General features: G+C 45.4%; 2 protein-coding genes across 3 annotated transcripts in view; both read right to left on the minus strand.

Annotated features, from left to right (window-relative positions):
* Positions 1 to 6,046: 6,046 nt before the first annotated feature.
* LOC105704454 (60S ribosomal protein L34) lies at positions 6,047 to 7,732 on the minus strand. Of its 2 annotated transcripts, none has more exons than XM_012433672.2 (4): positions 7,714 to 7,732; positions 6,805 to 6,876; positions 6,286 to 6,483; positions 6,047 to 6,191 (listed from the first exon to the last, which is right to left on the minus strand). In XM_012433672.2, the coding sequence occupies exons 2-4, from the start codon at positions 6,867 to 6,869 to the stop codon at positions 6,095 to 6,097; spliced, it is 360 nt and encodes a 119-aa protein (XP_012289095.1). In that variant the 5' UTR covers positions 6,870 to 6,876; positions 7,714 to 7,732; the 3' UTR covers positions 6,047 to 6,094. The 2 variants fall into 2 exon arrangements, with proteins under 2 accessions (XP_012289095.1, XP_012289094.1); XM_012433671.2 differs by lacking the exon at positions 7,714 to 7,732 and adding an exon at positions 7,023 to 7,094.
* A 1,085-nt stretch (positions 7,733 to 8,817) lies between these two features.
* Positions 8,818 to 24,524, minus strand: part of LOC105704444 (ephrin type-B receptor 1-B) — a 49,868-nt gene continuing 34,161 nt past the window's right edge. Inside the window, exons 11-15 of the mRNA XM_012433659.2 lie at positions 23,266 to 23,331; positions 22,070 to 22,246; positions 21,188 to 21,657; positions 20,237 to 20,574; positions 8,818 to 13,512 (exon numbers count right to left, since the gene is read on the minus strand). Of these exons, the coding sequence (XP_012289082.1) occupies positions 13,248 to 13,512; positions 20,237 to 20,574; positions 21,188 to 21,657; positions 22,070 to 22,246; positions 23,266 to 23,331 (1,316 nt within the window). The 3' untranslated portion in view covers positions 8,818 to 13,247. The remainder of the gene's footprint in view (positions 13,513 to 20,236; positions 20,575 to 21,187; positions 21,658 to 22,069; positions 22,247 to 23,265; positions 23,332 to 24,524) is intronic.

Consider the following 24,524-nt stretch of genomic DNA (forward strand, 5'->3'; position numbering starts at 1 on the left):
GAAGGATTTAGCGCTATTTTTTGCCGGTTGTCCCTCAAGGAAGCCCACTCCCCTTTCCGCGTACCGAGAACCGTGCCGAGGCTCGGTACCCTCGCCTTAAGTATAGAGCACAGACTTATAGCGTATTCATTCCAGGCGTTTGTACAGCATGCCGGAATGGTCAAGCCTACCTGGAACGCGCTGACCTACACCTGACCGTCCTCCGTCTTTTGAAACGCCCCGTTGGACGGTGGTTCCAAGCCCCACGGAGTTCCCCAAACACGCCTAACCGTCTCAGTAAGTCTATCCGGCTTAACGAGCCCTGCGTTAAGTGCGATGCACCGCGTAAATTAATGCCTCGGCAAATACAAAAAGAGTGGTTAACGAAGTATATTAGTTGGGGTATAAACACATAAAGTGTAGGCAGAGCCCGGCGCCAAGAGGGCCGTCGAGTGGGTCCCACTTTCCCGGGCAGCGCCGAAAAGAGGCAGTTTCGTAGCCGGTTTGTGGTCCCGGTCCCGTAAAGAAACTATAGCCAGGGCCCGGCGCCAAACCTGACGTCATGTAGGGGCCCTCTTCTCTATTTTTCCCGACGCCGTGCCGGTAATTGGCGCGAGTGGACCACCTATGGGGCCCGAACGCGAGGTCAGAAGTTCCGAGGGGGCGCCACCTCCGGGCCCCAACTTGGCCGAGTGGGCCCGCGCGGAATTAAAGTCGAACAAGATGGACCGTGACTTCTGCGAAGTTGGCTCGTTACGCGATCGAATCCCGGCCCCGGATCCCGGGCCGATCCTGCCCAACGGCCCGACAATGCCGCCCGAAGAGGGGCCCGTTCCCCTCGAGAGGGCCTGATCTCTATTCACCGCCGAGCTTCAGAAGAACTCCCGGAGCATATTTCATCCGGCGACGGATACCGGTCACAAAGGAGCGAAATCCGTGTCTGGGGCCTGACGCGGCGCAGCCTCTCCCCCCATTGGCCCGGCCAGCCTCCCTCCATCTTGGAACTTGCCTATTCAGCCGCGAGATGGACCAGGGCCGGCCCAATGGAAAGAACCTTTCCCGGCCCGAGGATGGAGGGCGCGTTTCGGCTCTATACATCTCTGAATCGGTTGCACTAACCGTAACAAGGGTATTTGCTCAGGAAATCCTGGATTTTAATGTCCTGCTTCACGTGGAAATCAATTGGAAGTCCCAAAAAGGAATCACTGGAAATCGTTCGAAATTGCCGAAACAGTCAACAACCAAACGGAAAGAACCTATCTGGGCCCGAGGGTGGAGGGCGCGTTTCGGCTTTATGCATCTCTGAATCGGTTGCGCTAACCGTAACAAGGGTATTCGCTTAGGAAATCCTGGATTTTAATGCCCTATATCACGTAGAAATCAACTAGAAATCCCAAAAAGGAATCACTGGAAACTGTTGGAAATCACTGAGACTGTCAACAAGGCCGAACGTCACTTGATGCCGAATCGCTTTGTCGTTTATCGTATTGAATCAAAGGCAATCAGTTCACAAAGAAGGAAATCGTTTTCACCGGTTTCCGAGCGAACATGATAAGCGTGAAATTTCTTAACCATGATTAGTCATCTCACTATAGATTAGTGAAATTTTCACGTGGCACCATCAAAAGTTAGGCCAATAGAAAATTAAAATTCGTTGATAGGTAACCACCTTAAATCGGGTGATTAATTCCAGTCTCGTGTTAAGTAATCCTTGATTAAGAATTTTAACTTAAACGTCGGCGCAATCGGCCTAAAGCGATCTCTCAGTTAACACGTTCGCTATCACCATCACATGTATGTGCTATATATATATTTTAATATGTTGTAAGATATAGCCAAGATTCTCGGAAATGATAAGTGATATTGCAAGAACACGTCCGGAGCGGCGGGAAAAACAGCTGTCAATTGACTGACGGTTTTTGACAGTCTCCTATCCTTTGCTAGGAGACTAAAATAAGGCATACTGGGGAGAAGCGTGTACATACACGGTGTGCAATATATCGCAATAGTAAATGTTGTACACGCATCGAACGTCTCATGTCAGATTTTGGCAACTGTCGAGAAACTACGAGTAACGGAAAGACCGACAGCCGCGCTTTTATAAATCCATGGATTCACGCACTTTAATAAATAGAGCTTAACTTCTTAATTTATGTTCTCGCCCCTCCGTTGATTACATTTGATGTCACGGGTTGAATATAGGAGAATGGAAGAGCAGAGTAGTCTCGTTCTCCGGGGCCCTTTCTTCGCATCGAGAGGCGGTTCGACGCAAGGCTCCTAAAGAGCTCTTCCCAGCCGAGATTAGTCGGTTGTCTCTATTGGATAATCGATCGTAATTGCGTCTATTTAGTGGACCCTAGCCTCGTTGTGGAGCCGTTGGTCGATTCACCATCCTCGTGGTCGATCTTGCGTCCATAATACCGCAAGGTTTCGAGCCCCTAATATAATTGGGCCATATATTGCGCCATTCAAGGAAGACGTATTATGATATACCGTGAGTTCCAAGAATCACTCTCGGTTAAGTAAAAAATATATGCATTACCCTTTTTGCACGTCTTCGTTAAAAGCGGTCTCTGGCAATCAATCAAGGATGACTACAACGGAATTAACACTTGGCCGTGACACGACGTCGCGGTACGTTGACCAATGAGATCATCTTAAACGGACGGCCATGACACCTCGTTGAGGTCCACCGAATCAATGGAGATGTACCCTTATCGGTGCTCCTGAAACATGGTATAGAGAAAATAAAAATTTATTAAGATACCCAGCGAAGTACAGGTGACTCTTCCAGAGCGAGTCGCGGGGAAGTTGCTCCTCGAAATATGTCCGGACTTCATCGTTTCGCGAGACAAGACAAATGGATCTTAGCGACGATTGCGTAAGAGACTACTCCCTGTAGTGACAACGACCGCTAAAGCGACACAAGACCCAACCGGATAAGCGTATCTTTAGAAGCGCCTTTATCGCTGAAACTCAGGTGTGAATTGGGGCCAGTGCCGCACGGTCAAAGCACCGCTCGCGAGAAAGGACTCGATTCGTTAGCCGCGCCTTAATAGTCCCCTACAAATTGGAATATCACATTTCCAGCTGCAGTCTTAACCTTTGCGATTTTTTACGTCACCCCCTGTCGCCCGGCTTGAGAGCAAAACGACGACTCCTTCGACCTTTTGCCCCCCGAGGGCGGCCGAGTGGTAAGCGCGAAATGGGCGGCTCTAATAATATTCAAGAGGAGGCTTTCGCCACCGGGAAGATATTGTTAATAATGCTAAATCATCGATAGAAGTACCCGTTGAATTTCGAAAAGTTTCGATTCGAAAAGAATGGTCGTGTAAGGTGACTTAATAATTACAACACTTTGTAATAGAAATGTATATTAAAATCAGAAACCACTCGGAGTAAAACCCGGGGAAATGAGTACAACATGTGATTACAAAAAATAGTATCTATTCAATAGATCTTGAAAATTAATATGGATGCTCTCTAAAATGTGTAAACGTGTACATTAAGAGACTAACCACAATTCCACATGATGTACAATCTCAGGATTTTGATATTTCTTCGATCTCTTTTCTTTTCTCACTGTCTTGATCAAAATATTCAATACATATCTCCGGATTTTCACGTAGAAATGGCGTTGATGGTTCCAGCGAAAATCTCAGGTCTCGCACGTACTAGAACAAATGTTGATACCTAGTGTTAGAATGAAATCAAGGGTATATAGGTATATGGAGGAAAAATGAGGTATAAACGAGTGCCTCTTTGGCGATCGGCTCTTCAGGCTGTTCTTCACACTTAATGGAAACATTCTGGTCGAGGATTTTTTTGGATGGCCGGAGTAAATTCGTAGGAAATGTTGGGGCTCTTCCGGGCCCCTTGGGTACGGCCCTGGCCGGGGTCGTATTCAGAGTCTCAACTCGGCTCGGCCGGGCCCGTATAACAAAGATCCATCGGGACCGGTTTCGTGTTCTGCCCTTTTTTACATTCCCCGGAGAAGCCCCGCCGGGCCGCGGGTGTGAAAACCGACACCCACCCACTTGTTATTTTGTCAAACACGAGCCTCTCGAAATTATAGGAATCATGCCGGCTATCATTCTCTCTCTCTCGGTCGCTCTGGCCGCGCGGCAAATTACCCGGGATTGCACGCTCTTACTACATTTTATACCCGTCAATTAAACGCGACACCAGACAATTGCTACCGACTCGGGAACTCCCGATTTAATCGGAACGAACCACGCGAAAACATCCAAATACGTGTCTTTATGTCCCTTCGGCTTGTTTTCGCCTTTACCTTGGTTTATTCTCGCTTTTTCTTCATTTATTTCGAGGCTCCACCGAGGAAGGGTGGCCGTTAGTTCCTCGACTAACCGGAGGGATGTACTTAACGGCGTGCAGGATGCGTTCAATTTAACAATACTGGATGGAACACCGATCTTCGTCATCGTTATTTCGCTTTGACGAAGCCCGTCGCGATGGTTCGGTAAAGCTGGGAAATAAAATCGGAGAGCTTTCCCTTGGGATGAATATTTTTTAATAAATTGCTCGGTCGCGTCGCATTCGCCGGGTACGAAAATGGCGGTTCCGTATTTTACGTTTATCTGTACTTATTTTAATTTTAAGCGAATCCAAGCGAAGCGGAACAACCGCAAAGGAATTCCTTGGCTCGGTCAGAAGTAACCGCAGCCATTACAGGTAACACAAATGCCGAAGAGCGTTTGAAAATCTCGGGGAAAGAAAAGAAATGTCGGACCAAAGGGAGCAAGAAGGAAATTCAAAACGCGGGAACGGGGGAAAGATGCAACAAAACTTGGCATTTTTATGGGGTGGGAATGCCTCGGACGTGGCCGGGGTATAAAGGCGAAGAAGAGGATCTACTCTGGATCTCGTGCACGGAGATCGAGACGCCGATTGTGGCCGCGAAAGGACCGGCGAAAAAACGGCTGGAATAAAAACGAAAAAGAGATTTAGAAAAGCAAAAAGGGTACGTGTACGTATAGAAGCGCGTATATGTATGTGAAAACAAGACGACGAGACGTGGTCCGAGCCGTGAAATCCGTACTCTCGGCTCCGTGGAGACGATTTTTTGGTTATACAGGTTTTCGCCTCACCGATCGCCATTGCGTTGCTCGTTTTAGCTCGTCCATTAGAGCCTGCAAGTGTCGGCAGAATCGCAAAGGTGTGCGAATCTTTTTAATCGTCCGAGATCCAGCTTCATGCCTCAGCATTCATGATTTCGACACACGATATCTGTTCCGCAATTTGCAAGTAGTAACATTACGATTATGAATAAACTGTTATACTCACAGCGCGCTGCCTTCTGTTGGTGGGTTTATAAGTAATTGTAATACTGTGAATATAAAATAATTAACATAAAATATGTAAATTTAATTTTAGCTTCTAAATGGTATTGTTGGTAATAAGCAACAAGAGTTGTAATAGTATTAAATAATGCGTTTGAAATACTTGAGGTTCCACAGTAATTCTGTCAAGGTTATAGGCCCGCCATCTACTGGTACACGCGAGAACTTGGATAACTAAAATTATCCCAATTGATAACTACACACCAATTTTTTGCAGAGAATAAACATTAAAAAAATTGAATGATTTGATCAAGAATTAAGTCGTTTCATTAACTGATTAAGATGAGAAAATAATATTCACATGCTTACATGGCACAAAATATAATAATGCCCATTTCTGTTGTTACGGTTTACTACAATTGTGGTTTAAATATAACGAGTAACTACATATATGTACAGAGCTACGTACGGTATGCCATCTTAACAAATAAGGACCTTGTTCTGCGCACCAGCTGCATTATCCAATTGGAAACAGGCCGTACACTTGTTGTCCATAAAAGGAACACAATACTCTCCCTACGATCTTTTCCCACTACAGATACGAATAATGCAGAAAAGTAAATCAACTCATGAATACGGAACCAACTAGTTCCGGGTTAAGGAATGTAGGATGTTTACAGGAATAATGAATATTAAACCAAAAAGACAGGAAATATGACTAATCAAATCCAGTATACTCAACACGCTAAACAAAAATATAAACCTGCTTGAAATTTTTTAAATATTTTATTTATCAATTAATGTATTTCAAGAAATTATTTTTCGGTCTTCTTTGTCTTTGCCGATGCTTGCTGTGTCTTAATTAATTTGACCACAATTTTCTGTTCTTCAATGAGGAATGCTCGGACAATCCTGAAAGATTTATTTACACATTTTATTAACAATCTGTTTTAATTCTTTTTAAAAATGTTCTAAAATGCGTTTCACGCAACATATATATACATACCTCTCTTTAACGCATTTGTGGCAAAGAACACCTCCGTACACTCTCTTGACTGTCTTCTTCCGCCTACACATACGAGAACGTTCCATTGGCCTCGCAGGTTGGATACCTCTGAGTTTATCTTTGCACTGTCCACACCTGGGGATCTTCTTCGGCTTTTTTAGGTACTGATACACTAATTTGCCTCCAGGAGTACGAACTCTGTTTAAATAAATCATACCGTCAAGAACTACCATCTATGTCATCCATTCACCATCAAGATAGTAAATTAAATGTTTAAAATGAGATGAATGGTATCTGCTGTACAAGTGTAAAACGTAGTTATGAAATTAGCTATGTACAATATTCAGAAGTAACAACACTGTTATCTATTGACTTGGTGAAAGTTTCAATCTCAAAACATAACCTAAACATCTAAAAAAAATCCTACTCTAGTGTCAACATACGAGTTATTTCACGAATGACAAAAGTAGATTTGAAATAACATGAAAAGTAATAAATATTTATCATTTTTCAACTTACACTCGTCTCCTGTTGCTTTTGGTGTTGTACGACAGACGTCGTCGATAGGTTAGGCGCTGTACCATCTTGCTGCTGCAATATTAAATCTTTTTTGAGAGAAATATACCGTTACGTCGTCTTAAAAAACAATAGTACTCATCGAAGGCATACAGGTTTAAACATTCTTACAATGATTAAGAAATTAAGAACGGATTGCTGAAATCATGTGAAATACTCACAATGTTTCGACAGCGCCGAACGGAAAAGGAAGCAATGGCCGCCGACAGAACGATCTCGCGCACACGTTGCTTCTAAGGCGCGAAAATTTGAAATTGGAATCTCAATATCTATATCTATTTTGTTGTAAGAATTTAATTATCTTTCAATTACTTTATTTATCCCCAAGTGATTATTGTAGAAGGTTCTGCTCTTTGAGTGTTCTATAATTGGTTGTAAAGATTTTCTATTTTAACTTTTCCTAATCCTAGTATTTCGACGTGCTTTATCAGTAATCGGATTTCAAAGAACATCAAATTTCTACTACAAGGAGCCGCTGCAACATGTTTTCTGCTTTATTGACCAGTATTGACCAAACTAATTTCGATGCAGTTCGGATGCTCGTCATAAGAGGTCGCCACAATTCCCTGTCTGTTTTACCAACTACAAAATTTATATTTTTCTTCGTTCAAACCGCGTAACGACAGAGATGAGTTGGGAGATTGCTCACGGGTAGGATCGTGCGATCGCATCCTGTGCTGCCCTCTGGTTTCGTATGTTAGCTTTCACCGTTTTTTGCCCCCAAGGGAGGAGCAATCAATTTCTGATAGGAGCTCGCGCACTCGCGATGGCGGTACCATCTACCCAGTCGCCATTGGCAGCTCATGTACTCGTGATGGTAATACCATGCAGCAGTTAACGGTGGTGGCTTACCTACGCTTACCGACACTGCTCGCTTTCGATGGTAAGGGAAGAACACTCGTGACAATCCATTTGACTTTATCTACTTATCCACTACTATTAAGTACATTGTTGCCTCGAAGTCGACGTGATGCGCAGCTTTGGGGCACGCGTCGGTGTCGCGTACGGAACTCTCGTGCAGCGAATCTGTGTGAGTGCGATAGCTCCAAGAACACTACGCGCGTCCAACCAGCCAAGCGCCAAGCTACGGGACGAGACGTTGAGTATGTGTGCGTTCGGCGCCACACTCAACGAGTATGCGTGAGAGTCGAATACTGCGAAAAATCCTTCCGAGGCTTACCTAACTGCGGATATAAGCCGAGTCATTTCGCGTATGATTTTTACATTTCCCTACTAGCGTTATCGAGCGTTTTCAAGCGTTTCTAGAGCGTTTTTGAACGAAATGACTCGGCTTATATCCGCAGTTAGGTAAGCCTCGGAAGGATTTTTCGCAGTATTCGACTCTCACGCATACTCGTCGAGTGTGGCGCCGAACGCACACATACTCAACGTCTCGACCCGTAGCTTGGCGCTTGGCTGGTTGGGACGTAGAGTTCTTGGAGCTATCGCACTCACACAGATTCGCTGCACGAGAGTTCCGTACGCGACACCGACGCGTGCCTCAAAGCTGCGCATCACGTCGACTTCGAGGCAGCAATGTACATACTTAATAGTAGTGGATAAGTAGATAAAGTCAAATGGATTGTCACGAGTGTTCTTCCCTTACCATCAAAAGCGAGCAGTGTCGGTAAGCGTAGGTAAGCCACTACCGTCAACTGCTGCATGGTATTACCATCCGAGTACGTGAGCCGCCAATGGCGACTGGTAGATGGTACCGCCATCGCCAGTGTGCGAGCTCCTATCAGAAATTTGTTGCTCCGCCCTTGGGGGCAAAAAACGGTGAAAGCTAACGTACGAAACCAGAGGGCAGCACAGGATGCGATCGCACGATCCTGCCCGTGAGCAATCTCCCAACTCATCTCTGGTAACGAATTGTAAATGAAACCAGAGAATCTCTGATGAAACAAGCTGAAAAATAAAGAAGGATCCGGTGAGTGCAGTAAAAAATGCCTCGGCTACTATACATCGTATAATATGTGTTATTTATTATATCTTATGTACATTCAACATCGTCTTGATAACACCATAGGAAAAATGTTTTAGACACATCCCAAAATTTGTCGGCAGTTCCTCTCTGCTTACATCACTTGCAGTTTATTACTTCGATTTTATACAGTAAATTGAAAACACACGGAGGCGATTCACTTACAACCAATGAAGAACTCAGCTTGGCTTGAGTTGGCCAGATAGACGTTTGTATCTGTGTAAATGAGTGTGAACGCGCGTTAACTAACGTTTATTCGTTTAAAATGCGGGACGGTACCTGTTGTCCATTTTCGGTGAAACATTTCGTACTAATCTCTTTTTTTGTTTTCTTTCTCTTCAAAGCAGGTACTTTGGCAAAGAGTTCGCTGTAAAAGAGGATCGTACAAAGTATAAAATAAAACAACGCGCACGTACGTCGCCTGATAAACGCTTAAATAATTAATGATATAGCTGCTTATCGACTCGACGAATTTTCCTCGCTCGCCATATTTCGACCTCCCTATCCCCCCATTTTTTACACGACGGAGTTTTTTGGAAAAACTCCAAAATAACGAAGCGACGCTTCTCCTTCCTTTTCTCGCCACCTTCCTCTCGCTCTCTTTCTCTCGCTCTCTCTCTCGCTGCGCTATCGGTAAATAGATAACCTATGATAATTAGAAGTTCTTTTAATTTAGTCAGATCTCTAAACAATAAATAAGTTCTTTCTTTAATAAATAGTAGTACAGAGACGTTAATTGTTAAGGAATTAAGTAAAAACTGTGAGGCATCGTGCGATTTAATCCCCTATAACGTCGTGCGCTTTTTGTCCGTCGATTTTTGCAAGAACCCGCCTCCACTTAACGTCGCACATTCGGATTTCGGAATTTTTGATTGGCTTTCGTTTAGGGTAGCCCCATTCGATTGTTTCGCTCTTTCAGGACGTAATTGGAAACGCTCACGCAGACACGAGTTAACCAAATGACACGTAGGGCTGATTGCAATCCGACATTTTGATTTCGGAACGTATTTAAGTTCCACTTTCGGGGGTTCCCAAAGTTTCAAAAAGTTATGGAATATTCTTGTACCCAAGAAGTATCGGGGTTAAATGTAAATAATAATTTTGAATCGGCGTCATTAATCGCAACGGTCCGGTGCAACTTTGCGTTTAAATTCAATTTGGACGTTGCGCAACATCGGATAAGTGAAACGTTAGGAATTTCTAGCAGGAATCAAAATGTCGAGCTACATTCGCGCGTTCTGCCCCTAGACGTAAATGAATTTCAATATTCTCCCTTATAAACATGTCTTTTTCGTCCTCCGCCGCAACGTATTGCCCTTCGACTTCATGTAATCGTCTCCCTCATTGTCTCATCCACTTTAACCTTTAATACGAACATTTAGGAAGATAGCGCTATGGATAATTAATATCTTCTGAAATTCGTTAACATTCTCTATATAAAAATCTGCATTTGCGTGTATGTTGTTTATTGCTTCTTAAATCGTCGCTGTTCCGAGAGCAGCGTCTATCTCGTATTTCCGGTCCTCTTATTGCATTTAGCCGGATCTAGTCTTTTGCAACGGCCAAGAATGGGATTCCCGGATTTCGCAACCCACTGCTTTCGGTAGCTCTGGCCATTCTGGACAAGTTTCCCTGGGTTTGCTGATGTCGCGTTACTTTTCTATTTCTCGCCCTTACAGAGCTTCCAAGTATTGCGATCGATTTCATTGCTTCAGCAACAACGGTCCACGTTACATTACAACGACTTTTTTCTTTTACAACGATCGAGAGTGGGATTCCCGAATATGTCCAGTTACTTCTCATGCGTTTGCCTTGCACGAATTTCTCAAGATGGCGTACACGTCCGATTACTCGGGGCATATCCCAACACGTTTGTGTAAACCACCTTAAATAATGCGTGCGAATCCAATGGTGAGTTTAGTGTTCGGAAGGTTTTCCTGGGGTTTCGATCATTAATACTATTTATTACCCGTAGCGAGTCCGCGCGTAATTAAATCAATTTGCGTAAAATCTGGCCGTATTCTGGTCCGGTCCGGGGGAATCCCGCGTGACCGAGGCGTTGTTACAGAAGGAAATAAGTCTCTTTAACGGCGAATGCGTTTTTCCGTAATCGCGATAATTAAAGCCTTTAGAATCTCCCTTATATTTAAAAGTAGAATCAGACTTAGCTTTGCTTTCACATGGAATTCCCAACAATGACTCGGGCTGGGTTCTCATCGCATTCTAAGAGAGACGTCCGACAACCAAGACGCATGCGTTCTCATCAACTTTGATTTTGTGCCGTAGTTTCGATCTTCCTTGCAAATTCCTATCAATTTCTACCTGTTAGACGGAGTTTCGTGGGTCTTACGGACCGCCCAAAGAATCGCAACGCGCGTTTGCGAAAGCGAACTTTGTTCAATTTCTGTACTGCTTTTACAGAAGGTAGTGTACATTTTTTTTCTTCTTAACGCTTTTCTTCGACTTTTGAAAATACCTTTTCGCTTCGTGTCGCGTTATGGCCGTCTCTGTTTACCCCATTGAAGGATGTTACGGTACACCTAGGAACATCGTAGAATTTCCCAGTTTTGGAACGCGTTTTCGGAAACATCGATTAAGGGGACTTTTCGATAATCGCGGAATTTGCTTTTCGGCCCGTCCCGAAGACACTCTCGCGATGCTCGCATCAGAATACGTAAATCTGTTGATATGTTTCCATGAGACGGAGAGACGCGTTTTAAATTTGGCGGGTACGCAGCCATTAGGTGGCTTACCCGTGTTTCGATTCGTCGCTTCTGATTGGCTGGACGAGAGCTCGTACACGGCCCTTTTGCACACCCGACTCCTGCCTACATTAGGTCGTTCCTCTCGTTCGAAACTGAAATTGCCCCTCATATGTATAATATATATATATATATATATATATATATATATGTATATAAAGATTTTTTTAATGCTGACGATCGGCCAGAGCATGTACATAGTACGAAGCGCATCGTGGGTCTGCATGTCGATATAACCTCTCTTCCTCGCTCTTATTTCCACAGTCACACTAATCACGCACACATTTCCTCTCTCTCGCTTTCTTTCTCCCCATCCCTCCCATTGGCACGTTTAAAATTTGTTTCTTTTTCGATTAACCGACAGGTACCTATATAGACCGTGTATATAATATATATACTTTATATAGGTAACAGAAAAAGGCAAGAATCTCGTGTCTCTGTCTCCCTTTTTTCCCCTTTTAAAGTTCTCTTTCGTATATCGAATGCAAAATAAATTTCGACTCGTTTCCCCTATCCCTTCACGCATTTTCACCGTCAAATAATTCCCCAGATTTAGCGAAAGCAAACCGGCGATCCTTCGTCCCGCTGTTCCGCCTTGCATTTCTCTAGGCGCGGTGGTTAAGCGTCATGATTTTAATTCTTATAAAATATTCGCTGTCTTGTTACGCATAGACTCTATGTACAAGTGCCGCCGCGCGATTTCCGAATGACGAGTTTTCCAAATTGAGTTCGTCGTTCTCTCTAATTGCTTGTCCGTTAATTATTATTCGGTCGGTAAAAGCGGTGTTCGTTGAGCAAAGCGCATCTTTTTGGACCGTCGAGTGTCGTTTCTAGTGACGCGTATCTCGCGGTTCGTGAATTAAAAGACGCGAGGCCGGAAGAAGATGGACAATTCGAAGTGTCTCTTAGGCCGTGCTCGTTGACGCGTTCCGTGGTGGTTTCGCATCGCGATTAATTCCCATAAAGTAAGCGGCAGTGATATCGGGCTAGGATTCCGCTGCGCAACCGAAGCCGCTGATTGGTCGGCGCTAAGGAAGATGGCGCCCCGAGTGGACGTCACCGATTGGTGTAGACGCAACTTAAACTCCTCGTCGCCCAATGACTAATCTTTCATAAATCTCAACGACCGCGACAAGGAGCCAGTCGCTTTCCGTTCCTTTCCGTTTCTAGATACACCGAGCCTATATTCGTCTGCGGACTGTTCAGCTCTCGTGAGATCTGGATCTTGTCAGCTCCGCGACGCTAGCGCCGTCTCGTGGCGCGTTTCGGAACGAGAACAAAGTTTCGGGAAGGGGACTCCCGCCCCCTTTCCTCTTTGCTCTACTTCCGGTGGAATGTCACAGTAGGGACATTTATGTGCAACTACTTAAGCGAATCGCCTCGATTGGAAGGTCCCAGGTGACTCGTCCAGGTGCGAGTCTCGGCCTCGAGTTTCCCTGGCCATTCGTGGCGCCGACTGGCCGATCCTTCGCGAGAACGCGGCGGCTCCGAGTGCCGCCATTGGTTGGCGTCCGCCACCCTCGCTGGGGGTCCTTCATCGAGGACTGCCCGTCCCGTCTATCGCGTTCAGTTCCCAGGAGCTTCTACGTAATTAAATTGTCCTTGATTCGCTCGTCCTTCGAGAACGCAAACGCGAGGAGCTAAACGAGGAAGCCTTGCGAGGTGGCTGACATCTGCGCCCGCAGCGCCGTCACGCTGTTCATGATTTTCTTCTGGTGACCCACAAGGGTTATTCCCAAGGCCGTTAATTCTTGCACCGTGACTCGTGCTGCCATTTCCAGCGACGTCACTCCCGCCCTCTCGAAACTCTCAGCGTAACGCGACATCTTGATCGATGCCAGCCACTCGCCGACAGAAGTCAGCTGCGTCAAGTCCACCGCGTCTGGCGCCAGTGGATTGGTACCCCTGCGGACAATGGTAGATTAGTTTCATGGTATATCACCAGGCGCCGCTATGGACGTGACTTACTTCGAGTGCCTCTAGTAATTTTTTGCCGAATCAAAGTCGACCTTTGACTGCCATGTTTCTGCAAACGTTTTAGGAGGGGGTGTTGCGAATATGTGATATGATTTGTGTGAATAATAATATATCGAATCGGATAATAGTGTCAGATTAAAGTGCAGAAACGTGGACGTACATTTACTAGAGAGACTCTAGGTCCGAAGGACAGGGGTTTGGGATGAAATGTAGAGACTAAGGACACGGGGTTAACGTAGACGAACAATTTGCATCTTCTTGAGTTTTATATTACAACATAACGGTGAGACATTGGTTTTTCTTTTCTTCGGAACATGGATGGCCATGTAGTCTTATCTAATTTCAAATCCAGATGTTTCACCATTTTTGTCCACTCGGGGGAGGTCGGGTTATGATATTAATAATAAGGGGAAGACCAAACACGTGACTATCTCTATGATTCCATTATCGAGTGAACTGGCCGCGAACAAGACAGACCCATTTAGTAACAATGCCGCTAATTGGTCTTACCGATTGTAGAAAATGCATTCGACGAAGATACGTTAATTGTCTCATTATTAAACAATATCGGCATTTCTATGAGTCCATCCGTTTTCAAGCCAATGGTGCAGAATTCGACTTCTACGTCGAGGTTGTGGAGTACTCAGGTTCTGGTCGCGTTACTTTCAATATTATTTATTTAACAGGACCATACGAGACAACAGTGTATAATAAACGAGACTTAACCTAGGTAGGGAGATATGTATATGTACACGGATTAGTGCAAAAAGATTTTGCAAGTCCTCTCTCCCGGAAGCGTAGGATGTTTCTTAGTGTTCTAATAAATAGTTATTTCAGTACGTGATTCTCTCTTAAATGCAAATTTACCGATTTTAAGCGTTTAGTACACCGACGCCTCCGAGGGAGGGAGCTACTAGTGTATTTACACTATAGGGAAGCCTTCTTGTGTGTCTCACGATGCACGGCCTAACTGTGAATCACAGAGTGGTGCACACTCCACGACGTGGTGAGAGCGACAATATCGGGTTAGGCGCGGAATACGGAACTCAGTAGATGGACGTACAGACAAAGATGGACAAAGTGCGTATGAAGCAAGCAGTGCGATACAAACTAAAAGGGTCTAAGCAGAGCAAATACTGTCTTCTCTACGTGGTAGCATGATCCTTTATGTCTCCAAGAAACCCGCGAGAGCAACCGAGTGCAATTAACACTCCTGATATCGACGTAGCGCAATTAATATACATGTTAAATATTCCAGAGGTATAAAAGAATGATACAACGTTCAAAGGACCTCGCTCCGTTGCTCTCTGGTTTACTTGCTTATCTTTTTTTATCTTCCGGCTGATTGCCGTGCGTTTTTTTACCTTTTTCTTAAATGCACGTTGGATGCCGACGAGGCGGGTGGGGGTGGGGGTGGAGCACCCCTTTCCCTGATTCTGACAATTGTTAGCATTTGTTAGTGCAATGGAGGCCACACTTAAGTGTGCTACTACCTGCTGTGTTTTAGGTCTTTTTATTCTCGCTCTTTGTCACTTGCATTTCTTTTCCCTTTCCAGGAGAGTGCGCGTCTCTGTTTCGATGTGTGTCGACTTCGTGTACGTGCCTCTAGGTGTGTTCTTGGTTGTGGATCGGGATTTATGGATGGGGGACCAACCACTGTGCGTGTATAAGGATGCCAGACATTGGAGGATGGAAACTAAAATCAAAGTCCTTTCCCTAAGAAGCGAAGCTTCCGAAATTAAAAGCTAATGTGAAAGCGTCCTAACATTCGGTCCTTATCCAATACACGGGGTTTCCCATTCGATGTATCCTAAGCATTCGATGTGTACTCTGCATTCGATGTGAATCAAAGCTACCGTTTTTCCATGATTCGAGGTCACTTTGAACAAAAGACAAAATGGCTATGGTCCCCGACAACTCATAGATTTTGGAAGAATTCCCAGACGAGTGTCGACGGCGTTTCGAACCGTCGAGACGTTTTTATTTTCGGAGAAATTTGAATACTCGAAAAGTGCTTCTCGGTGACGGGTGGGTATTTCGGTCGGACCAATATGGCCGACCGAGCCGACCCGTCAAAGACCCGATTTGTTGCCACAGTAAAAAAATAAATAAAAAATAGAAACCAGCTCGATGTGGTATATCTGTTAGTACAAATAGTGCCCATACGTAGGAAAATATAATTAGCGAATCGTCGCCATGGTCGACAGTAGGTGATCTAAATGTACAGGCGATTAACTGTGTTGCGGAAAATTTCGGCAAACATTTACCTAAGCTGGTGCATCTCGACATCGTAGCCTCTGTCGATCGGTCGATTATTCTCACTCTGTTTACTCGATTCGTCCCTAAATTTATTTATACATATATATATATAATATGTATACGCGTTGTACCTATTTATATTTATATTTATATTTTATGTATACCGTGGCGCATCAACGCGATAAAATTGATAACTAATTGGCACGATTGTCAGCGCCTCGATACTCTTTCTCGTGTATCACCAAAGTACAAAAATACTATTCTAACATCGCGAGAGCTTTCGCGTTCGTCATGGATAAGATATAGAAGTCTTTAAGTTAAATTTCCAGCTCTTTCTCTCTCTCTTTCTTGCTCGCTTCCTGTCTCTCCCTCTCTTTCTCTCGTCAATAAATATTATATTAAATATATGTACGTATACGTATGCCGCGTTAATACTAGAATCAGACATATCTGAAAGACTACATCCCTCGTGCAGCACGCAATTGTCTCGGTACGCGTGATTAGAACGTCGTATTAAAGAGTCTATTCCAATTTAGCGTACCTAAATATTTTTCTGACTTTAAGTATTTTCTACAAAAATGGGAAGTGGTGGTTTAAGGATCAGCCACTATACCGTAATACATTCATAGTAGTAAAATTAAACTTACGATCTCGAACAGAAAACCTTTATATATTATGCAGATTCAATGTGTAGGTAATTAATTTAGGAATTATTTCCTTTGCGGTGCGTTTCTCAATGTAACCCTTGTCACGCTTCGGAAATGTGGTTACGATAATGATTACGTTATCGCAACTTATCCCGGATCGGTTCGAAGACTTTGCGTGCTGCAAGAACTGCGAGATGTTGGATTCTCCTAAGATATCCGGGCATCTTAATAATAGCTATTCATTGGTTGGACTCGTCCGTTAATAATTCGTCTAAAAAGTCTCCTAAATTTCTCTTAATTATACTATGCTACTGCAGCTACGTTTTCCATTTCGACTATTCGAGTCCTAGCTCGACTAATATTCATCTCGGATATTTACCCTCGGTGTGTGTCTGATTTTTGACCGAGGCAGTCTGCGTGAATTTCTTTCTATAATGTGGAAAGGGGAGCTGCGTATGTACAGCGATTTTTCTCTCGGGCTATCCTGACTGTCCTGACGTTTCTCAATATTGTCTTCGAGGTCGAAAACCCCTGGCGATTATCAAACGTTCCGAAGTGGAAAGGAGCTGCTCATTCCGGCTTCCTCGCCCAAGGAAATTAACTTGAAACATTCAATAATTTCCTCGAATAATTAATCCAATGCAAAATGCGGTCGAACAAAATTTGTACGGCTTAAACAAGTCTTCCAAAAATGGGAGACGAAAATGACCGACGAAAAGCAAAGGACAGTTTTCCGGATAGCTACTAGGGCGGTTCCGCCGAAATGCGTCAGTGGGCCCAATGTTAAAAACTCGTTATCTTTCCCTCCTCGCCTCTCAATCACCTCATTCGAGCTCGATTCAAGCGCGACTTAACGGCACCAAAGAGGGCCCAACAATATTGGGCCCTACGGAGGAATATGCGCGCTACTCTTCAGTCTTTTCCTCCGGATGCGCGTTACTCAAAGGGGTATCCTAAACTACATTCAGGAGTCGAAAAGAAACGAATCAATGAAAAGTTCGCCCTACTTAGCAAGAGCCAATAAAAAGAAGAAATAAAAAGAAAATACAACATTAAAAGTCCCAGCAGCGCGAGTGGTTCATCAAGTGCAAAAACGGGCCCACCGTCGACTTCCATCCGAAGTCGTGCACGTTCCCCTAAAACAGCACCGAATCTAGCCCAAAGCTCGAAGCACAAAAAGAACCACTCAGCCTGGCCTAATCTCAAACGAAAAGCACCTACGACCAAGCTCCTCTAACACCTCCCTCTAACCCCACAACCTACCGCAACTTAACGCCACCGAACAATGCCCAAATCGGGCCCCAACGTTTCAGTCTTGTCCTCTAGGTTCGCGTTACCCAAACCGAGCTAACGCCGGTTGTCAAAGACAAACACAAGAACGGAACGTCCACAGCAGCTAACGAAGGGAAAGCTAGAGAAGAAAGAGTTAAAAATAAAAAAAAAAGAAAAAAAACAAACGAAAGAAACGAGAGCGAACAATTTAAGGGGCCCGGGCGGTTCAGCCGAAGTGCGTGAATGGGACCCAGTTGGGATAGGTGAGCGGTGGCTGATGAGGCAGGGCGTGTGTGGCCGCGTGTGTGTGATAGTGTAGGGTACGGCCGGCTCCTGCTGGCATTACTGGAACGGCAATCGCTGACTGTGCCTGATGGGCCTGATGGGCCGGATGGGCCTGATGGCCCACTACGTCTACGAACGGGCCTGGGCCCGAGCCTGGAACGGCCGCCGCCGCCGCCGCTGCCGCCGCCGCCGCCGCCGCCGCCTGAGCAGCCGCGGTGTGGCTTCTGACATAGTACGGATTGTGTGGTGGCGGCCTCACGCTGTCGTGGTTGTTGTTGTAGGTAGTTGGTGGTGGTAGTTCGTAGTTGTAGTCGGGTACCAAAGACACCACAAAACCAGAACCACAAAGAATTAGCCCAGAAAAAAAGAGGGTGGGGGGAGAAACAAAAGTCGGGAGAGGTCGCTTCGGGATCGGGATGACGCTGCAGGGGGAACGATTTTTCTTTTTCTTTCTTCTTCGCAGAGTGATTTAATCTCACAAAGTGATACGACGTCACTCTCTCACGTTCGGTGACATTTACAGACCGGCCGTAGAATCGGCCTGGATTTAATGGGAATATCTTAAATTAATGATGTTTATGCGAAACGATGCTCGTCGTAGAATCATTAGCGTGGAAGGATAATGACATTCGTAAAGTAGCACCGCGGTTGCAGTTGCCGAATATTACGGTCGTTACATTTGCAAGGTTTAATAACGGGAAAGGTGATTAACAACGTAAAACCGTTCGCTTCCCCTAAAGCGTCGTTTCGGGGGGGTTTCGGGATATCCCGGGGCAAGCATGTGGAAATTCAGATCCCGAGGGAATCCCGGATGGGTTTCGAGGATTGTAGAAACAATAAGCGCCAGAAGCGATAAAAGCTCGCTAAAAGCCTCGTATTTACGGCGCGTTGCCTACGGTACAGCCGTCGCGACTCGCGGATAAAGAAGGATAAAGAACGTAACTCAAAATTCACGTAGACTTCCGTCCATAAATTAATTTTCCTCCCAGCTCGCGCGACCCGTTCGCGAGCGGACTCAGTGGCGCTCCTTTCTACGCGAAACCTTTCTCAAGGCAGAACAAAATGAATAAACAAAGTGCCGTTCAGTTATTTCCAAACCTTTCTCGATATTTTCTCAGGGAATATGTTTTAACAAAGAATAAACAGCTGGAATTTCGTGTTTTAGCGTTAATCTGGAGTCACCGCTGATTCCGTTCTTCGTTCGCTCACGGAGACAACGCAGAGGCGGTCGAGGGTGGCACGCTATCAGAAAAGAAAAATAATTTTGACGAGCAGCCCTCCCCAGCCTCCTTCGGCAGGAAATCAAAAGGAAATTAACGAAAGGTCGTTGCAACTCGAAATAAAAAAATATGTGAAAAAAGTCCAGTTTGCCCGTTTCCAGTAATGCCAATCAGGTTGTCTTTGACGGACACTTTGAGAGCACATACACGACTCTCGGTTGCACCCAGATTTGGTGACACGGTGTGCGCATGTATGCATATAATTAGATATACATCTCTCTGTATATGTAGATATACGTGTCTCTATTTCGACACACACATCGGATCGTGTGTGTGCACATGTATGCGAAGCCATATGTACGAGTGAGCACAACATCGAAGCCCAATACGGCAGCGCAAATGATCAGAGCACAGAGCGTGTGAGCTTTCGGTGTTTGGCGAGAAACGAAAAGATATCGCTGATATCGAGAAAAATTAATTTATGGACACGGACGTGTAACTCGCGTGGCATGCGACATGATTCGTGTTAAGAGATGATGAACGAACGGCTCGTACGTGCGAAAGGGTGGCTTCTTCCGATTATGATTACGATAAAGATACTCTTATCGATACTAAACCACCTTTGCATTATCGATCGATCGCTTACACGATAATGCGTCGTTGTGGACTTGAACGCATCACCGTAACTTTTTGTTGCCGTACTTATACAGCGACGTTATATAGAATATAGGCAATGAGCCGATAAGAAGGTCGGAAGTTCCACCGAATCGTGCGTACGGCAGGCAATGCGGCACCAAGGCTCGTACCGATATCGTTAGTTCGCAGAAATCCACCAGGAGTTTGTCCAGTTTTCGGCACGCCTCTTTCTTTCACTCTCTCTCTTTCTCGAAGCTCCCGAAAATCCCTAGCACCGGTCGGTAGGGTCGAACGCGCGCTTATCGACTAGCCAAAAGAAAGGGCATCCTTTACCTGTTCTGCGCGATCTTCCTCAAGGTGTCCGGACTCCGGATGAGCTTGTCCAGAGTCTGGGTGAGGTTGGCAAACGTGGGTCGGTGGGTGCGCTCCTTTTGCCAGCAGTCCAGCATCAGCTGGTAGATCGCCTCGGGACAGTCCATCGGCGCCGGGAGCCTGTAGCCCTTCTCGATCGATTTTATCACATCTTGGTTGGACCAGTTCCAGTAGGGTCGCTCGCCGTAGGACATCACCTCCCAGCAGACGATGCCCATGCTCCAGACGTCGGAGGCGCTGGTGAACTTGCGGAAAGCTATGGCCTCCGGTGCGGTCCATCGTACCGGGATCTTGCCACCCTGCAAATTTCAGGATTCCTGAGTCTCCACCCTTTCCTTATAGAGCTGGAGCAACGTCTCGGGAGAAGTTCATACGCGCCAGACGCGTGCCCATCTCGAGACGCAAACTTTGTTTCCTTTTCTACCGTGAGCTAATTGGGTTCTTTCTAATTCGGGTTTCGTCCTACCGCTACTAAGATCACTTGCACACGCACCGGCAAAACAGGCGCCGCTACTGGCTTTTTTTCCGGTAACAATGTAGCTCTCAATTATTTACATTCTTACCATGCCTGCTTTGCCAGAAAAAAGTCGGTTCATCGAGCAAGATCCTTTGTTTGACATGGTGCACCTCAGAAAACGTCTTCATTGAGTGAACCGAATATTAGTTCATTTGACCAAACTCGTTTGTTTCGATCAAGCAAATGTTTCGGGTGAATTGTTTTGTTAATTTTAAAAAATGCTTTAGTGAATAAATCAAATATTTCGGTGAAATGTACTAGATTACTTTGGTTGAACCAACAAAAATTGTATCGACTCGACCAAATATATTTCTCCCTGTGTGCAAGCGATTTAAGAGTTCTAGGGGAGCTACCGTAACAACAAATGTTTGTAGGAAAGTTACCTGGCGACTTACCCTGGTGGTGTAGGCTCCCTCCGTGGCGCTCTCGATTTCCCGGCTAAGCCCGAAGTCGGCGATCTTGCAGACGAGAGCCTCGTTCACCAGGACGTTCCTTGCCGCCAGGTCCCGGTGGACGTAGTTCATCTCGGCGAGGTACTGCATCCCGCTGGCGATGCCCCGCAGCATCCCGACCAGTTGGAGTACCTGGAACTTGCCGTCGTTTGCCCGAAGGAAGGTGTCCAGGCTTCCGTTCTCCATGTACTCGGTGATGATCATCACGGGGTTGCTCTTGGTGACGACGCCCTGCAGGAGTATCACATTGGGGTGCTCGAACTGGCCCATTATCGAGGCCTCCGTCAGAAAGTCGTTGCGGGCCTTGTCCGCCGATCCTGGCTTCAGGGTCTTGATCGCCACGTCGATCTCCGACCTCCCGTCAGGAGGAAGCTTCAGTTTACCTCTACACACGTCTCCGAATTCCCCGCCACCTGAGAAGCATATTTTCCCTTAATATTTCTCGCCTTGACCCTTGTACGAATCCCAAAAGGTCTAACTATAAGAAAAATATAGATAGTATAAAAGTTGGCTACCTGTACCGGGTATCCCAAAAAAGTGTATACACGCTTTGAATTATTACAAATTTGGTATTTTATCAACAGACTGCTAATGGTAATTTTTTCTTTCATTTTAAATTGTTATTTTCTCTTCATTCTTTTTTATCTGGTTTCACCTCAAAGAAGAGTGAAAATTCAGAGGGGTAGGTAGGGACAGCGTACACATTTTTCTGGGACACCCTGGGCAGGTTCTATTTGTCCTGGCTTGCGATCGATCTCCCTAGTAACGATAGGTGTTAATAAGTATCGTAATCGTGAATTTAGAATAATCAACGTCGATACCCACCAATGATAGATTCTATCGTAATGTATCCAGCGTCGATTTCTCGGGCGAATTCTCGCACCGCCTGGTTGGGGTCTTCGTAGGTGTGCGGGTCCACGTAGCTTCTTGCACCTGCACCTCCCGTACCTGCAGCCCCGGCTGCAGCTACCCCCACTGCAGGTGTGAAGAGGGGCGTCGTCACTGTAACGTCACCAAAACAGAGTCATTATATTAACACTCGGGTCGGTGCATAAGAATTTTGACGGAATCCCGAAATCGCGCGCCATTCACATCATCCACGTCTCTTTACAATTTCAATACAATTAACGGCCAATTGTTCTCTCGCATATTCTCGAGTTCGTAATTTTCTTCCCCTGGAATTTCAAAGATACTTTCGAAAGTCTGTCGACCAGATTCGTGTCAGTTGCCTTTTAAGAGTGAATTCTTTCCACGCCGGACATGTTTGCCCCCTTTTATACCCGGGGGTGTACTTAGCTGCGAGAATAGCATGCTAAAATTGCACTTGGTTTGCGGCTCGATGAAAATCATTAGATGAGTAGACGTTAAATGTTGTTAATTCAAGGAAAAAAAATTGGTCAATGCATCCCGTGCATTGTCCAGCTTTGACAGTTCTTAAAGCTCACACCACAGAGTGGCGGCAGGCGGCGCGATTACCGTGGACCATTTGATACCGTCAAAATATACTCATAGCACTCGATTAACAAGAACAATATTCCTCGAGAACAAAGTCCGAGGGAATAAAATCGGTGATGGTCACACTAACTAAATATTAACAGGCAGACATCGGCGAGCCGATTTCTGGCGACCCTGGTCGTCATACAGTGATGCAAGTACGATGCAAATTACACACACAGAGTGCAACCATAATAACGCGCGTGTACATATATGTGCACATACACATACACACGTAAATGTATACGGGAATGCATGCTTCACTACTAACATCCAGAATTCTCGAAAAGGGAAGCGAGCGTCATACAAGTTCAGGCGAACGAAATGAGGAATAATGAAATAAAAAAAAAAGAAAAAAAACATGGAAAATAAGGAACACCTCGACAGTAGCTTGGCAAAAGTTGACTTCGTCTAGTCAGGATCCTCTCCCTCTTTCGCATCCAATTCGTCGTACCGTTCTTAGTTAACGTTAACGGAATTAAGGGACCCAGTCGCAAATTTTGACAAGAGGCTAAGAAAGGACTTACGCGAGGACTTGCTCTTGTTGTTGGTGTGGGTTGTCACAATCGGTGAACTGTCCATTTTGCAGTGCACTGTGAACAACACAACAACCAACAAACTGATTGACAAACAGCAACAAAAGAGGTCAAGCAAACAAATGAGACATGATTTTAATTAAGAGAACAAGCGAGAGGCAACCACGCCGAAGTGTGGGGCTCCATTAAATTCGAGCGTCCCATGACGGTCCTCGGGATGAACAACGAAAGGGACGAATCCAACGACAATGTACATGTTTGTATGTCCAGCCAAGACTCGAGAAATCCACCGCGTTCCCGGTCCAAAGAAGGCCCTTGCAAAGGGGATGGAGAACGAAAATCACCGCTAAACTCGCCGGGACCTCCCTTACGGAAAAAGGAATTCTTTATGAGACGTTAATTAGGTACTCCCTTGAATTATGGAGGAGTCCGTGTAAACGGGAGCGAGGTAAGCAATTTCCCTGCGAAAAGCTGCTGCTAACTGACAGCGACTTCGGTCCAACTTTGTCTTCGAGCTGCACTCCCATGGAGCGTAATCAGAACGGAACGGAACGAGCACTTTCCAACCACCCAAGGAATTCCGCTCGACTTTGTTCGCCGAAGATTTCACGGAATTCCACTCATGGATCGGCCAAGGCTGATTCCGTTTCGTGCCGAAGTGATGAACCAAAAGGGACTCATCGTTTCCCTGGAGGACGTAAATCCCCCTTTTTTCGAGGGGATATTCACTCGTAAATCAGTGAAAACGATTTCCTTCTTTGAGAACCGGTTGCCTTTGATTTCGCATGATAGACAAGAACGTGATTCAGTACCAAGTGACGTTCGGCCTTAAAATCGTGACAATGCTTCGGCGACTTCCAGATTTCTGCTTGCGATATCCAGCTGATTTCCACGTTATTTCGAGCATTAAAATCCATATCTTAAGTGAATAACCCCTCGTCTTTTTCCGTAAGGTCCGATCGGAAGGACATTCCTTCTCCTTCTCCTTCTTCGTCCGGTGGAACGAGAGAGATGTGAAAAATGCGCGCTGAACGAATATGAACAATGTGACGACGCAGGCTCGTATACATGGAAACACGTCGAAACGATGACTAAACTAATCATGCATACCACTTAATCTAACAGACTTCAAGCAACAATTGACATGCGATGCGAAGACAGCGATACACGCTTCGAACTTCCCCGGCAACTGTAATCGTGGGTACAAAGGATCGTACCGATGTCTTCGCACTGGAAGTCTTTAGGAACAG

The sequence above is a fragment of the Orussus abietinus genome, unplaced genomic scaffold (assembly GCF_000612105.2).
Source record: "Orussus abietinus isolate OABI.00-Male unplaced genomic scaffold, Oabi_2.0 scaffold6, whole genome shotgun sequence".
Classification (NCBI taxonomy): domain Eukaryota; kingdom Metazoa; phylum Arthropoda; class Insecta; order Hymenoptera; family Orussidae; genus Orussus; species Orussus abietinus.

Excerpts from the sequence above, each read along its gene's own strand:
- LOC105704454 (XM_012433672.2), bottom strand. The coding sequence starts at position 6,869 with ATGGTACAGCGCCTAACCTATCGACGACGTCTGTCGTACAACACCAAA. Across the intron at positions 6,484-6,804 it reads AAAAGCAACAGGAGACGAGT|AGTTCGTACTCCTGGAGGCA; the intron begins GTAAGTTGAAAA and ends TTATTTAAACAG. Across the intron at positions 6,192-6,285 it reads CACAAATGCGTTAAAGAGAG|GATTGTCCGAGCATTCCTCA; the intron begins GTATGTATATAT and ends TAAATCTTTCAG.